The following is a 13,325-nucleotide window of genomic DNA, read 5'->3' on the forward strand; positions in this document are numbered from 1 at the left end:
CTTCTTTAATTGTGAAATCAAAATGCTAATAGACAGTACAAAAGGGCCACTCATTTGGCTTTGATGACTCGTTTTTTCCATTGTTCCAAATTAGAATGTTGTCCCACTGGGCGTGCCAAAAATTGGTAGTAAAAATTATGCTGGGGTTAGATCAACAGCAACCAAGCAATAATCTTAAACTGAACAATTAAACAGAAACAATCAAACATTTGTGATACTGGTTCGAATGCCTCGAAAGGATGAGGACTTCTTTGGATCAATTGATGATAACAGTTACAAAGCAAACAAAGTAAACAAAAAGTAATTCCAAAATAAAATTACTAAAGTTCACAAAAGTTTACAAGGATCCGAATTGTAGAAGAAACTACTCCTAAACTAAGAAAGCTACTCCTGGATTATGCTAAGTCTAAAACTAAGTCTTTGTGTTGTTGATGATGTCCACTATCTCTACAAATTTCTAACTTTTATACTTCTTCTTTCTCACGCCCCCATAATCTCCTCAATCTGCAACTGTTGATGTGTAATTGCTGCAACTGCTTCCTGGCTTCTAAGCCTTCCAATCACATTAGACCTTCACTGATGTTTGTCGAACTGCCCATTCTTCAAGTTATCACGTGCCTGCAAGCCCTTCTAACCTTCTCTCGATAGAGAAAGACTACCACTTTGTTCATGCTTCCTCTTGAAGGATTGCCCACTGAGTCCATGATCACTGCCAGTAACTGCTCCATCACCAACATTGTTTAATGCACATTTATCAATCTCTCCCATGTCACTTACTCTCTTTCACAACTGTTGAACCATCACTTGATTTTGCCACATGTCATATCCCAACTGGTCCATCTATCGATAGGAACTAGCAAAAATGGGTGCAAACAACCACCCACCCCTGCAAGATAAAAACCGAGATGTTCACAGTGCCAATACCCTTAGAACCCCATAAGAGTTTATTCTAGTTTGATTATTTAATTGCCCGGTTTTATAGTAAACACTCTTTAAAGTGTATATTCTAGACAAGTTATACTATGGTTTAGTTACGTCCCAAAGTACTGATGGGTCCACAACCGGTCAAATCAAAGTGAGGCCAATCTTAATTACCACATGAAGTAGTTACCCAAAGTGATGGTTTTGACTATGCCTCAAAATAAACTAGGAATTATAATCACCAATATTGTTCCATAAGCATTTTTGAAGTAATGTAGAATGATAGTGATTGTGCTAACAAAACAGCATAGTATGTTTAAGATCAAGCTGAAATAAAATGAAACTACTTTGGCTCCGTTTGGCAAGAGCTAAACGGGATTTTTTTGGTTATTTTAGCCACAAAAGACAAAATAGGCTATTTTAGCCACAAAAAATAAAATATAACATCAAACCTATAATCATTACATTATTCTCTCATAAAAAAAGTCAAAAAAGCCAAAAAGCCTTTTCCAATCCAAACTTTTTAGCCCAGGCTAAAATAGCCAAAAAAGTCAAAAAGCTAAAAAACTAACCCACTTCTCAAACAAAGGCTTTATTTCAGAAACTGAACTCAAGATCATAGTCAGTCTTTTTTTTTAGTAAAATATTTTATGGGTGTTTGTACAGAGTCTATAATTTGCACCTCCTTATCATTACTGTTTGTGGAATCACGAATGGTCCAAAGTAGTCTTCTTTTTATTATAGGTGTCATAACATATATGTGTTTTTAATGGAACAGAGATCATATGATCTATCTAGGTTTCATTTATGACGGTCTCGATCGATTAGATCATAAATTTTGGAGGTTCAATGAAGCGGCGGGGGGGGGGGGGGGGGTGGCGGTGGTTATGACACCACCTAATTAAGGCAAAGCTTCCTACCCGTTTGTCAGTCCAAATCTATACATAAATAAATATGTGAAACCATCACTCCTCCAAATCGAAATTTAAATCAGTACCTAAATCAATGATTCAAACAGAGTGTAATATGATATTTAAGAAATCGTATATACACACCGAGTCACTTTTGTTTCTAACTTACTTAATAAATGATACTTGTATGCCACATCTCATAAAATTTTTCACTACATTATTAGTAAGTAATTATTCACAGCCATTGGTGGCAATAATGCAGTCATGTTACAAATTCATCCATGCCATTAATTTGTGTAGTGTCCCTATGAAATCCATACAAATCAATAGTTTGGTTGGGTTTTTGACAATGTGCATAATTGTTGTATTGATGTAGAATATCACACAGGCAATAGACCATGTTGTTTAGTGGTTATTGAAGAATTGTAATTAATAATTCATTAAGTTTCATTATATTAAAAGACATTATAATTAAAATATAAATTGAGAACATCGCATAGAAGAATCAGTAGTAAGTTTTATTGTTTGTTATTAAAACCTCTCATGGCACTTGGCTTTTTAACTAAAAAAAAGCACTTATTGAAAACACAGTTTCACTCATATTACTCCATATGTGATAAGATGATTAAATTTAGAGATCCAGCCCAGACCCTGCCAGCTTTGAGCTTGTAATTCCATCAAGACGCTCTTTCATCTCCAATGTCAAATTGTTCTTCCAATCCCCAACAACCCCAACCCTAAAATAAGCACTTTTGGGAATCCCAACCCAAGGCTCAACCCCATTTTGATTAACCTCCAAGCTTTTCATCCTCTCAAGGCTACACCTCCACAGCACCTTATCAACTTCTTCTTCTTCTTCTCCGAAAGGCCTTCCCAGAAAAGCAGCCAGCTTCTTCACCTCCCCACTCGGATCCCTCTTCATCTCCTCATATTTCATGAAGAGAATTTTGTCAGGCCTTTTCAAGCTTTCTTTCCAGTACTCGAGAACGTGGTCGTGGAACGGGCCACAAACATGAACCCCATTGCAAAACTTGTTGAAGGTCTCAGCCAGGGGGAACGGGCCTTGCTCGCTCGTCCTGACTGAGTTTATGAAGTGCCATAGGGATACAAAGGCGTCCTTTGGATTTCGAGTGATGTACACCATCTTGCAACCTGATGATTTGTTCAATCTTAAAATTATTAGAATTATAAAAAAAATAATAATAACAATAAAGAGAAATCTGTCAAAGGAAAATTCATATAATTCATCAACTGAAGAGTCTTAAGTCTTACTATCACTTCCACTTTGATGATCCAATATATTCAATTTTTATGTCAATTTGTGTATATCATTGAAAAAAATCATGATCAAATTACATGATTTTATCATGTTTATTTTAAAAAAATAAACAAAAATATGATTTTAAAAGTATATAATGTTCATTTGTAGAGACAAATATAATCAGCTTGTTTAGTTTTGGTTTCCAGAAAATACTTTTTAGAAAAATCTACTTTTTTATTTTTTGTATTTTTTTTTTATTTTCAATGAATTTTTTTGAATATTTAAAACAATTTTTTTAAAAAAAATTTTAGACACACCTAACATAAATATATTTAAAAAGTATAATATTTATAAAAAAAATTTAATACCAAAAATATTAAAAAAAAAAATTATGAAAATTCAGTATATTTTTTTGTATTTATTAATTTTTTTTACAAATATTTTACTATTTAGATACATCTAAGTAAGGTATATCTAACAAAGTAAAAAAAATACTTAAAATTTTAAAAATATTCAATTAAAACAAAAAAATACAAAAAATAAAAAACTTAATTTCTAAAAAACTGAAACCAAATATGCTGAATAAAATTATATACTAACATATTATTATGAATACTTTACATAAAATGACTAAAAAAATCTCTCTATTTATAGTAAAAGAAAACTCTCACAATAAAATATTAAGAAATAAATAATAAAAAAAAGGGTAGTGGAAGCAATAATGATTCTTGCATCACAAAACAGTAAACAAAATAAAATAAATAAATAAATAAATATTTTGACATTAAATAATAATTTTAAAATTACATATTTTTTAAAAAAATCTGTCAGGATCACCTGAGCTCCGGAGGGACACCGGAAGCATCTTGTATGGCAAGTGGGTTCGAAAGAGCCGCGGGGAGGGCATGGCTGAGAGATGATAAGTAGATTTCTCTGCAAATATTTGCATTTCCAGAGATGGGATGAGCTCATTGGGATGGTTTTTGATCAGAGGGTCGTAATTGTCATCATCTTCATGGCCAGCCAAACGAGCACTTGGGTTCATGATGGTAGGGATGAGAGCTTTGAGCCATGTGGTGCCAGTCTTCATGGAGGAAGCAAGTACGATGTCGTCGTCACGAGGTTTGAAGCTTGATTGTGCTGCAATGGCGGCCACAAGGTGAGGAAGCCTGTACCAGAAGCCTTCCCACATGTAGAGATCGTTTATTCCTCTCCATGTTTCTCGAGGAAGATCATCAAACAATGGACAAGTAGAGGAGGAAGTGTTTGGGGAGCTGTTATTAGTTGCCATGACCCGAGAATATGAGGTTTAGGAAGTTGGAAATGGTTAGATCTTTTAAGTGCCCTTTGTTTATCTATATTCAAATCTTCTAAAAAAAGGTGAGTTGAATAATAATTCACATTTGTCTTTAAAAACATACGGTCTATTTTTCAACTTATATTTGTCGTGTATGAATATAATCTAAATATATAATTATTAATCTTTGATTAACATAATTTTGTTTATGAATGATCCATTTAAGAGAATATTAAAAATTAAATGGTTTAAATTAACAAAACGAACCCATAATGGATTGAATTGAACCCTCTAGCTCTAGTCCTTAATAAATCACAACACATACTAAACAATAATTTTCTAGTTGATTTTTTGCTTATTTATTTATTTTTTACTATTTTAGAATCTAAAAAAATAGTGCTTGTATGTCGCATCTTATAAAATTTCTCACTACATTATTAGTTTAAGTAATTATTCACAACCATCGGTGACAATAATGCGGTCATGTTACAAATGCATCCATGCCATGGATTTGTGCAGCGTCCTTGTAAAATCCATATAAATCAATGGTTTGGATGGGTTTGTGACAATGTGTGTAATTGTTGTATTGATGTAGAATATCACACAGGCAAGAGACCATGTTGTTTAGCGATTATTGAAGAATTGTAATTAATAATTTATTAAGTTTCATTATATTAAGAGACATTATAATTAAAATATAATTTGAGAGCATCGCATAGAAGAATCAGTAGTAGGTTTTATTGTTTATTATTAAAACCTCTCATGGCACTTGGGTGAAAACACAGTTTCACTCATATTACTCCATATGTGATAAGATGATTAAATTTAGAGATCCAACCCAGACCCTGCCAGCTTTGAGCTTGTAATTCCATCAAGACGCTCTTTCATCTCCAATGTCAGACTGTTCTGAAAAATCTAGAAATTCCCTAGATGTTGATTTGTGATTATGTATCAATTTTAAGCAGAATATAACAATCCCAATCAAACAATTAAGACAAAGAGACACAACGATTTAACGTGGAAAAAACCACAATTGGACACCTCCAACTGTGATCAAAAAACCACGGGCAACAGCCACAAGAACAATCCACTAAGAAGATTTAAAGGAATTACACAGGTATACTCTCAATTACCTAGCGAATCCACAACGCCTAATTGAACCAACCTCTATGTGCCTCTTCCAACCCCATCTTCACCACGGAATTGTCTTTCTGATGAGCCACTCCGGATTCCACCAAAGCTTCAGGCTCGAATTCTTCAGAATCCACAACTGAAGAATAACTCTCTCTTTTGTGTATAACAAACAAACCTTTGATGTACTCTCTTTAGATCATGAGTTGAATACTCAATAAAAACATCAAAGAAAACTCCCAAAGTATCCCCAGATATAAACCCTAGAAACCAAAAAGAAGATCTGGAGAAGTTATACTAAAAATCTGACCCAATACGCGAATTTATAGAATCTGTCCCGCGATCTCCGCTCGAGCGCAACACATCCCGCTCGAGCGGACTGACCAAAAACTGTGTGCGAACAAACTGAGATGCGCTCGAGCGTAGGAGAATCCGCTCGAGCGTAAAATCACACATTCCAGTATTTTTACAGGCGACTGCAGAGATGCTGAGAGCTTCCAATCCCCGCTCGAGCGTCACTTTCCCCGCTCGAGCGCGAAGGCCAAAAAATGGAAAAACTGGAAAAAATAACATGATCGAACAGGCAACTTGGAATGCATTTTTGCATTTTGCTTCGGGGGCGCTGCCCCTCGACCCCGCCGTGGCGCTGCCCCGGACCCGCCAAGGGACGCTGCCCCCTGGACCCCCGCGAGCTGACCGGGCAGCTCGATCCTCGTCATAATCAGCGAAGTGGCAATCTTGAACGCTTTATCATCACAAACTTCTCTGAAAGGCTTGATTCGGGTTGGATTCGCATCTAAACACTCAAAGTCTCACTGAAATAAAAATGCGAATGAAATTACAACTCAAAGGAGTTTTGTCAAACGGGTTTGCCAAGAAATAAAACCTAACAATCTCCCCCTTTGGCAATGCCGTGACAAAACACACCTAACAAAGAAAATCCTAAACACCCCAACCCATTACAGCCAACAAAACCAACTTCTTTCTCAAGGTCATGATCTACAAAACAGTTATTAGTGCCACAATCTCCAAAACAAACTATTAGTTCCACAAGAGTATATGAAAAAAACAATAGACATATGACACAGTTATCTTAAAACATGAGATGGAAAACATGAATAGATGAAGACTAAGACTCATGAAAAACAACTCTCAAACAACAAAAGCAAGATCATAGACCACCCCAAGCAATGATATGACGATGTAAATATCAGGGGCATGCAAGAAGGGCAAATAGGGCATAGCAACATGCAAAATAAATAGCCAATCTCCCTTATCAAACATAACAAAGTGTTCATGCTAAACAACTCTTGCAATGAAAAACCAAACTCACTTACACACCCAAATCAAGATGAATTGTTCATGCTAAACAACTCTTGCAATGAAAAACCAAACTCACTTACACACCCAAATCAAGATGAACCAAACTCCCCCTTACTAAAAGCAACCACAAACACTGAAAAACAGTGAACAAGAAGAGAATGATAAAAATAATATGGTGGAGCAAGTAAGGAATTTCAGATTAGTACCTTAAAACACACAAGATTATCCAAGAAGCACCATTACTAGTAAACACAATGTGCACAGTCTGTAGAAAATTCCTCATGAAAGAAAGTGATGCATTATGTGAAAAGCATAGATCCCATGATAAAAGTGTGTGTGTGACTCTTGGAGTGCGACAAATACTAGATTCAATCCTAGTAGTGATATGAAAGCTGGACCTCCGACAAGAGAATCTAAGCACAACAAAGGAAAGTCAAACCACTAGGAATCAAGGGGTATTTGGTGAGTAAAGGCGGAGGCTCCCCCTCAATCAATGAATCTTTTTTTTGTTTTGTTTTTTTTTTCTTTCTTTCTTTTGCACATTTTTTTTTTTTCTTTTACATATATTTTTTTTCTTTTTCTTTTTCTTTTTCTTTTCCTTTTGCACAATCATTGGTGGCTGACACGCTCAAGAGTATGGAAACCGAACCAGAGAAGCATGGATATAATAATGATGGCCTGGTTGGTGACTCTGAGGTAGCCTTTTCCTCATGGCTGGACTGCAAAGAATAGAGGGGAAAGCCATGGAGGTGCAAAAAAGATGGTAGGTGGTTAAGAGACTCAACATCACCCATGATATGCTAGTATAGGTCAATTCCTCTAGAAACACAAAAGATCAATGACAGAAGTCCATAGAAAAAAAAATCACTAGGGCGGAAGACTCCAGAATTTGCTAATCCAAGAGTGTGTACAGAATGAGACATACTAATCAAAGAACACACACTCCAAAATGAGTAATGACCACAGAAAGCACACACATATTAACATGTAATGGATTTTCTCATCAATTCCAATATGTACCAAGGACCACTCAAAAAATTCAAGCTTGCAAAACCATACTAAGAAAATCTTTTTGGAATTTTTCTTTCTTTTTTTTTTTTTCAATTTTTTTTTTTTCTTAACCAAAGCAAGACAAAAAGCAAACAAGCACACATTAAAAGACCCGAAAAAAAAACACACAAAAATCCAAAAACTAAAACAAATAAACAAATTAACACAAATCAAGTTTTCTCACCCAAATCTTTTTGGTCTTAACAAAATCAGGTCTAGCGGTCTTGGTAAGTGTCGTGGTGTAGTGAACACCCTCATGAATCTTGGTATTCCGCCTAGACATGTAAGTCGAATTTCTACCCTTTTGAGGCACTCTCCCATGCAATTTATAACAATAAGGGCGAATATGACCATGCATACCACAATGATGACAAATAAAAACAGGGTGTACCTTCTTTTCTTTTACCTTACCAACTCTAGGGAGTTTGAGAAGTCTTTCATCTTGTTGAATCTTTTGTCCTCCCTTTCCTTGAGTTCTTGTATCATAAGATGAGGAAGCAATCTGTTTTTGCTCTTTCTTACCACCAAAGCCAATGCCACTCTTGTCACAACTCATTTGTTGAGACCCAATGATATCCTCCAAAGTCTTTGATCCTCTGTTCCAAAGACCAATGGTAGCCATAGCACACTTGAGCTCTTCCTCTTTCTTGATCATTAGTTCTTCCAAAGCAACTTGTGACATCTCGAGAGATTCAATCTTTTCTTCATACATGGCGTGGGTTTGCAGCAGCTCATTCCTCTCTGTCTCACAAGTCAACAATTTTGCACAAAGAACTTGTCGATCATCAGCTCCCTTGATGGCATTAATCCTGGCCTCGGAAATCTCTTCCTTAAGTTTGACATTCTCACTTTCACATGCTTTGAGTTTCTTTGTGAGTTTGTCATTCAATTTGAATAACTTAAGAGACTCCTTATACAACTTTTCATAAGCTTGCTCAAGCTCTTCATGATCGCTCTCCGAGGATTCATCATCAGTGATATTCTCAACTGACCTCTTTGGAGAATCTGTTTGTCCTTCAGCTTCAGAAGCCGCCATGAAAGCAAGAAATTGTTTATGACCCTCTTCGCCTTGACCTTCATTGTCACTTTCATCTTCATCAGATTCAGATTCATCATCCCAAGTGATGGCAAGGGCTTTCTTCTTCTTCAAACGAGTGGGGCATTCTTGAGCAAAATGGCCAAATCCTTGGCATTCATAGCATTGGAGTCTTTCAGAGTTTCCTTGTATCTTTCCTTTCTCCTTCTTGGCTATAGAATTAATTTTGAGTTTATCTTTGCCTTTAGATTTATGAGAATGAGTAGATTCCAAAAGATTAGGATTCTTTTTCAAAAAAGATTTTTTAAATTGTTTAACAAAAGCAGCCATAATCTTGGAATCTATATCACAATCCTCATCAGAATCCTCTCTAACTTTATGAGCACTACTAAAAGCAATATTTTTTTGTTTCTGTTTGAAATTCCTGTGTGCCTCATAAGTTTGGAGATTTCCAACCAACTGATCCAGCTTGAGGTTGTCAACATCTTGAGCCTCCTCAATAGCCGTAACTTTTGGTTGGAACCGATCGGGCAAGGATCTCAAAATTTTTCCCACAACTTTGGATTCTGGAATTTTTTCACCTAAATTGAAGCTGGAATTTACAATGTCACTCAACTTCGCATAAAATTCATCAAAGGTCTCACTATCTTTCATTGAAAGGTTTTCGAAACTAGATGTGAGCCTTTGAAGTTTTGAGCGTTTAACAGAAGGAGTGCCCTCATGAATAGTTTGTAAGATATCCCAAGCCTCTTTTGCGACTTCACAATTACAAATACGACTAAATTCTTCAGGTGTGACAGCGCAAAAGAGAGAATTGATAGCTTTACTATTCCAGCTACTATTTTGGTAGTCAGTTGTGTCCCACTGATCAATTGGTTTGGGGATTGTAACTCCATCAACAGTAATTGTTGGTTCAGTCCACCCATTCATGACGGATTGCCAAACTTTTTCATCAATAGATTTTAAAAAAGATCTCATCCGAGCTTTCCAAAAAGGATAATTGGATCCGTCAAGTAGGGGTGGTCGAACCATAGAATTTCCTTCACGAATTGTATCCATTATCACAAATCAAACAAGATCTCGTTCTAAAAGAAAATATTTTTTAAAAAAAAAAAAAATAGAACGACCTGCTCTGATACCAATTGAAAAATCTAGAAATTCCCTAGATGTTGATTTGTGATTATGTATCAATTTTAAGCAGAATATAACAATCCCAATCAAACAATTAAGACAAAGAGACACAACGATTTAACGTGGAAAAAACCACAATTGGACACCTCCAACTGTGATCAAAAAACCACGGGCAACAGCCACAAGAACAATCCACTAAGAAGATTTAAAGGAATTACACAGGTATACTCTCAATTACCTAGCGAATCCACAACGCCTAATTGAACCAACCTCTATGTGCCTCTTCCAACCCCATCTTCACCACGGAATTGTCTTTCTGATGAGCCACTCCGGATTCCACCAAAGCTTCAGGCTCGAATTCTTCAGAATCCACAACTGAAGAATAACTCTCTCTTTTGTGTATAACAAACAAACCTTTGATGTACTCTCTTTAGATCATGAGTTGAATACTCAATAAAAACATCAAAGAAAACTCCCAAAGTATCCCCAGATATAAACCCTAGAAACCAAAAAGAAGATCTGGAGAAGTTATACTAAAAATCTGACCCAATACGCGAATTTATAGAATCTGTCCCGCGATCTCCGCTCGAGCGCAACACATCCCGCTCGAGCGGACTGACCAAAAACTGTGTGCGAACAAACTGAGATGCGCTCGAGCGTAGGAGAATCCGCTCGAGCGTAAAATCACACATTCTAGTATTTTTACAGGCGACTGCAGAGATGCTGAGAGCTTCCAATCCCCGCTCGAGCGTCACTTTCCCCGCTCGAGCGCGAATGCCAAAAAATGGAAAAACTGGAAAAAATAACATGATCGAACAGGCAACTTGGAATGCATTTTTGCATTTTGCTTCGGGGGCGCTGCCCCTCGACCCCGCCGTGGCGCTGCCCCGGACCCGCCAAGGGACGCTGCCCCCTGGACCCCCGCGAGCTGACCGGGCAGCTCGATCCCCGTCATAATCAGCGAAGTGGCAATCTTGAACGCTTTATCATCACAAACTTCTCTGAAAGGCTTGATTCGGGTTGGATTCGCATCTAAACACTCAAAGTCTCACTGAAATAAAAATGCGAATGAAATTACAACTCAAAGGAGTTTTGTCAAACGGGTTTGCCAAGAAATAAAACCTAACATGTTCTTCCAATCCCCAACAACCCCAAGCCTAAAATAAGCACTTTTGGGAATCCCAACCCAAGGCTCAACCCCATTTTGATTAATCTCCAAGCTTTTCATCCTGTCAAGGCTACACCTCCACAGCACCTTATCAACTTCTTCTTTTTCTTCTCCAAAAGGCCTTCCCAGAAAAGTAGCCAGCCTCTTCACCTCCCCACTCGGATCCCTCTTCATCTCTTCATATCTCATGAAGAGAATTTTGTCAGGCCTCTTCAAGCTTTCTTTCCAGTACTCGAGAACGTGGTCGTGGAACGAGCCATAAGGATGAACCCCATTGCAAAACTTGTCGAAAGTCTCAGCTAGGGGAAGCGGGCCTTGCTCGCTCGTCCTAACTGAGTTTATGAAGTGCCATAGGGATACAAAGGCATCCTTGGGATTTCGAGTGATGTACACCATCTTGCAGCCTGATTGTGTAACAGAAAACGTGAAGAGCAGAATCTGAAATAAAAAATATATCTCATTTTTTTTTTTTTTCCTAACAGTTTGTTCAATCTTAAAATTATTAGAATTATAAAAAAATAAAGAGAAATCTGTCAAAGGAAAATTCATATAATTCATCAACTGAACAGTCTTTAGTCTTACTATCACTTCCACTTTGATGATCCAATATATTCAATTTTTATTTTAATTTGTGTATATCATTGAAAAAAATCACATTGATCCCATGATCAAATTATATTAATCGTAATAATATGATTTTATCACATTTATTTTAAAAATATAAACAAAAATATGATTTTAAAAGTATACTGGAGAGATAAATATGATAAAGTTATATACCAACATATTTTTATAAATAGTTTACATAAAATGACTAAAAAGATCTCTCCATTTACAGTTAAAGAAAACTCTCACAATAAAATATTAAGAAATAAATAATAATAAAAAGTTAGTGGAAGCTATCATGATTCTTGCATCACAAAAACGTAAACAAAATAATATATATATATATATATATATTTTAACATCAAATAATAATTTTAAAATTATATATATATAATTTTTTAAAATTCGGTCAGGATCACCTGAGCTCCGGAGGGACTCCGGAAGCATCTTGTATGGCAAGTGGGTTCGAAAGAGCCTCGGGGAGGGCATGGCTGAGAGAAGATAAGTAGATTTCTCTGCAAATATTTGAATTTCCAGAGATGGGATGAGCTCGTTGGGATGGTTTTTGATCAGAGGGTCGTAATTGTCATCATCTTCATCGCCAGCCAAACGAGCATTTGGGTTCATGATGGTAGGGATGAGAGCTTTGAGCCATGTGGTGCCAGTCTTCATGGAGGAAGCAAGTACGATATCGTCGTCCCGAGGTTTGAAGCGTGATTGTGCTGCAATGGCGGCCACAAGGTGAGGAAGCCTGTACCAGAAGCCTTCCCACATGTAGAGATCGTTTATTCCTCTCCATGTTTCTCGAGGAAGATCATCCAACAATGGAGAAATAAAGGAGGAAGTGTTTGGGGAGCTGTTATTAGTTGCCATGACTAGAGAAGACGAGGCTTAGGAAGTTGGAAATGGTTAGATCTTTCCCTTTGTTTATCTATCTACTAATCTACTAAAAGAAAAATTAGGTGGATTGAATAATGGTTCAAATTTGTCTTAAAAAAATACATAGTTAACTTCATCTATGAACGATCCAGTCAACAGAACATTAAAAATTAAATGACTTAAATCAACAAAATGAACCTATAATGGATTGAATAATTGCTATTCTAATTGATTATTTATTTATGTATTTATTATTTTAGAATCTAAAAAAATTAATATGTTCGGTAATAGTTAAAAAGTAAACTTTTAATAGTTTAAAATTCTCTCAAATTTAAATTTGATCATTTGATCTTGTTATCTAGGCGCTTCGAACCCACCACGGTTCAAATTATTGAAACATTATAATCAACCAAACAATTACTCATTCATAGAAACACTTATTTAACCAACAAACAATTTATTTATTTTCTGATTTTTTAGCCAAAAATTAACTTCTTTTTTATTAAGATAATCAAACAAATCTAACTACTATTTTCTGTCTCTTTCAATCGTCTAATAAAAATAGGGGAAAATTTTACACCTCAGTGGTGTCAAAAAACACATTACAAAAA

General features: G+C 36.1%; 2 protein-coding genes across 2 annotated transcripts; both read right to left on the bottom strand.

Annotated features, from left to right (window-relative positions):
- Positions 1 to 2,261: 2,261 nt before the first annotated feature.
- Positions 2,262 to 4,933, bottom strand: LOC114286227 (cytosolic sulfotransferase 5). Its single transcript, XM_028229352.2, has 2 exons — positions 3,931 to 4,933; positions 2,262 to 2,984 (listed from the first exon to the last, which is right to left on the bottom strand). The coding sequence occupies exons 1-2, from the start codon at positions 4,382 to 4,384 to the stop codon at positions 2,464 to 2,466; spliced, it is 975 nt and encodes a 324-aa protein (XP_028085153.2). The 5' UTR covers positions 4,385 to 4,933; the 3' UTR covers positions 2,262 to 2,463.
- Positions 4,934 to 5,077: 144 nt separating this feature from the next.
- Positions 5,078 to 12,868, bottom strand: LOC114286228 (cytosolic sulfotransferase 5). The gene is made up of 3 exons (XM_082897958.1): positions 12,255 to 12,868; positions 11,189 to 11,633; positions 5,078 to 5,291 (listed from the first exon to the last, which is right to left on the bottom strand). The coding sequence occupies exons 1-3, from the start codon at positions 12,706 to 12,708 to the stop codon at positions 5,216 to 5,218; spliced, it is 975 nt and encodes a 324-aa protein (XP_082754084.1). The 5' UTR covers positions 12,709 to 12,868; the 3' UTR covers positions 5,078 to 5,215.
- Positions 12,869 to 13,325: the final 457 nt, after the last annotated feature.

This window comes from Camellia sinensis, chromosome 1 (genome assembly GCF_055761805.1).
Source record: "Camellia sinensis isolate YWXY chromosome 1, ASM5576180v1, whole genome shotgun sequence".
In the NCBI taxonomy this organism is placed as follows: domain Eukaryota; kingdom Viridiplantae; phylum Streptophyta; class Magnoliopsida; order Ericales; family Theaceae; genus Camellia; species Camellia sinensis.

Excerpts from the sequence above, each read along its gene's own strand:
- LOC114286227 (XM_028229352.2), bottom strand. The coding sequence starts at position 4,384 with ATGGCAACTAATAACAGCTCCCCAAACACTTCCTCCTCTACTTGTCCA. Across the intron at positions 2,985-3,930 it reads GGTGTCCCTCCGGAGCTCAG|GTTGCAAGATGGTGTACATC; the intron begins GTGATCCTGACA and ends ACAAATCATCAG.
- LOC114286228 (XM_082897958.1), bottom strand. The coding sequence starts at position 12,708 with ATGGCAACTAATAACAGCTCCCCAAACACTTCCTCCTTTATTTCTCCA. Across the intron at positions 11,634-12,254 it reads GGAGTCCCTCCGGAGCTCAG|GCTGCAAGATGGTGTACATC; the intron begins GTGATCCTGACC and ends TTACACAATCAG. Across the intron at positions 5,292-11,188 it reads GTTGGGGATTGGAAGAACAT|TCTGACATTGGAGATGAAAG; the intron begins GTTAGGTTTTAT and ends TTTTCAGAACAG.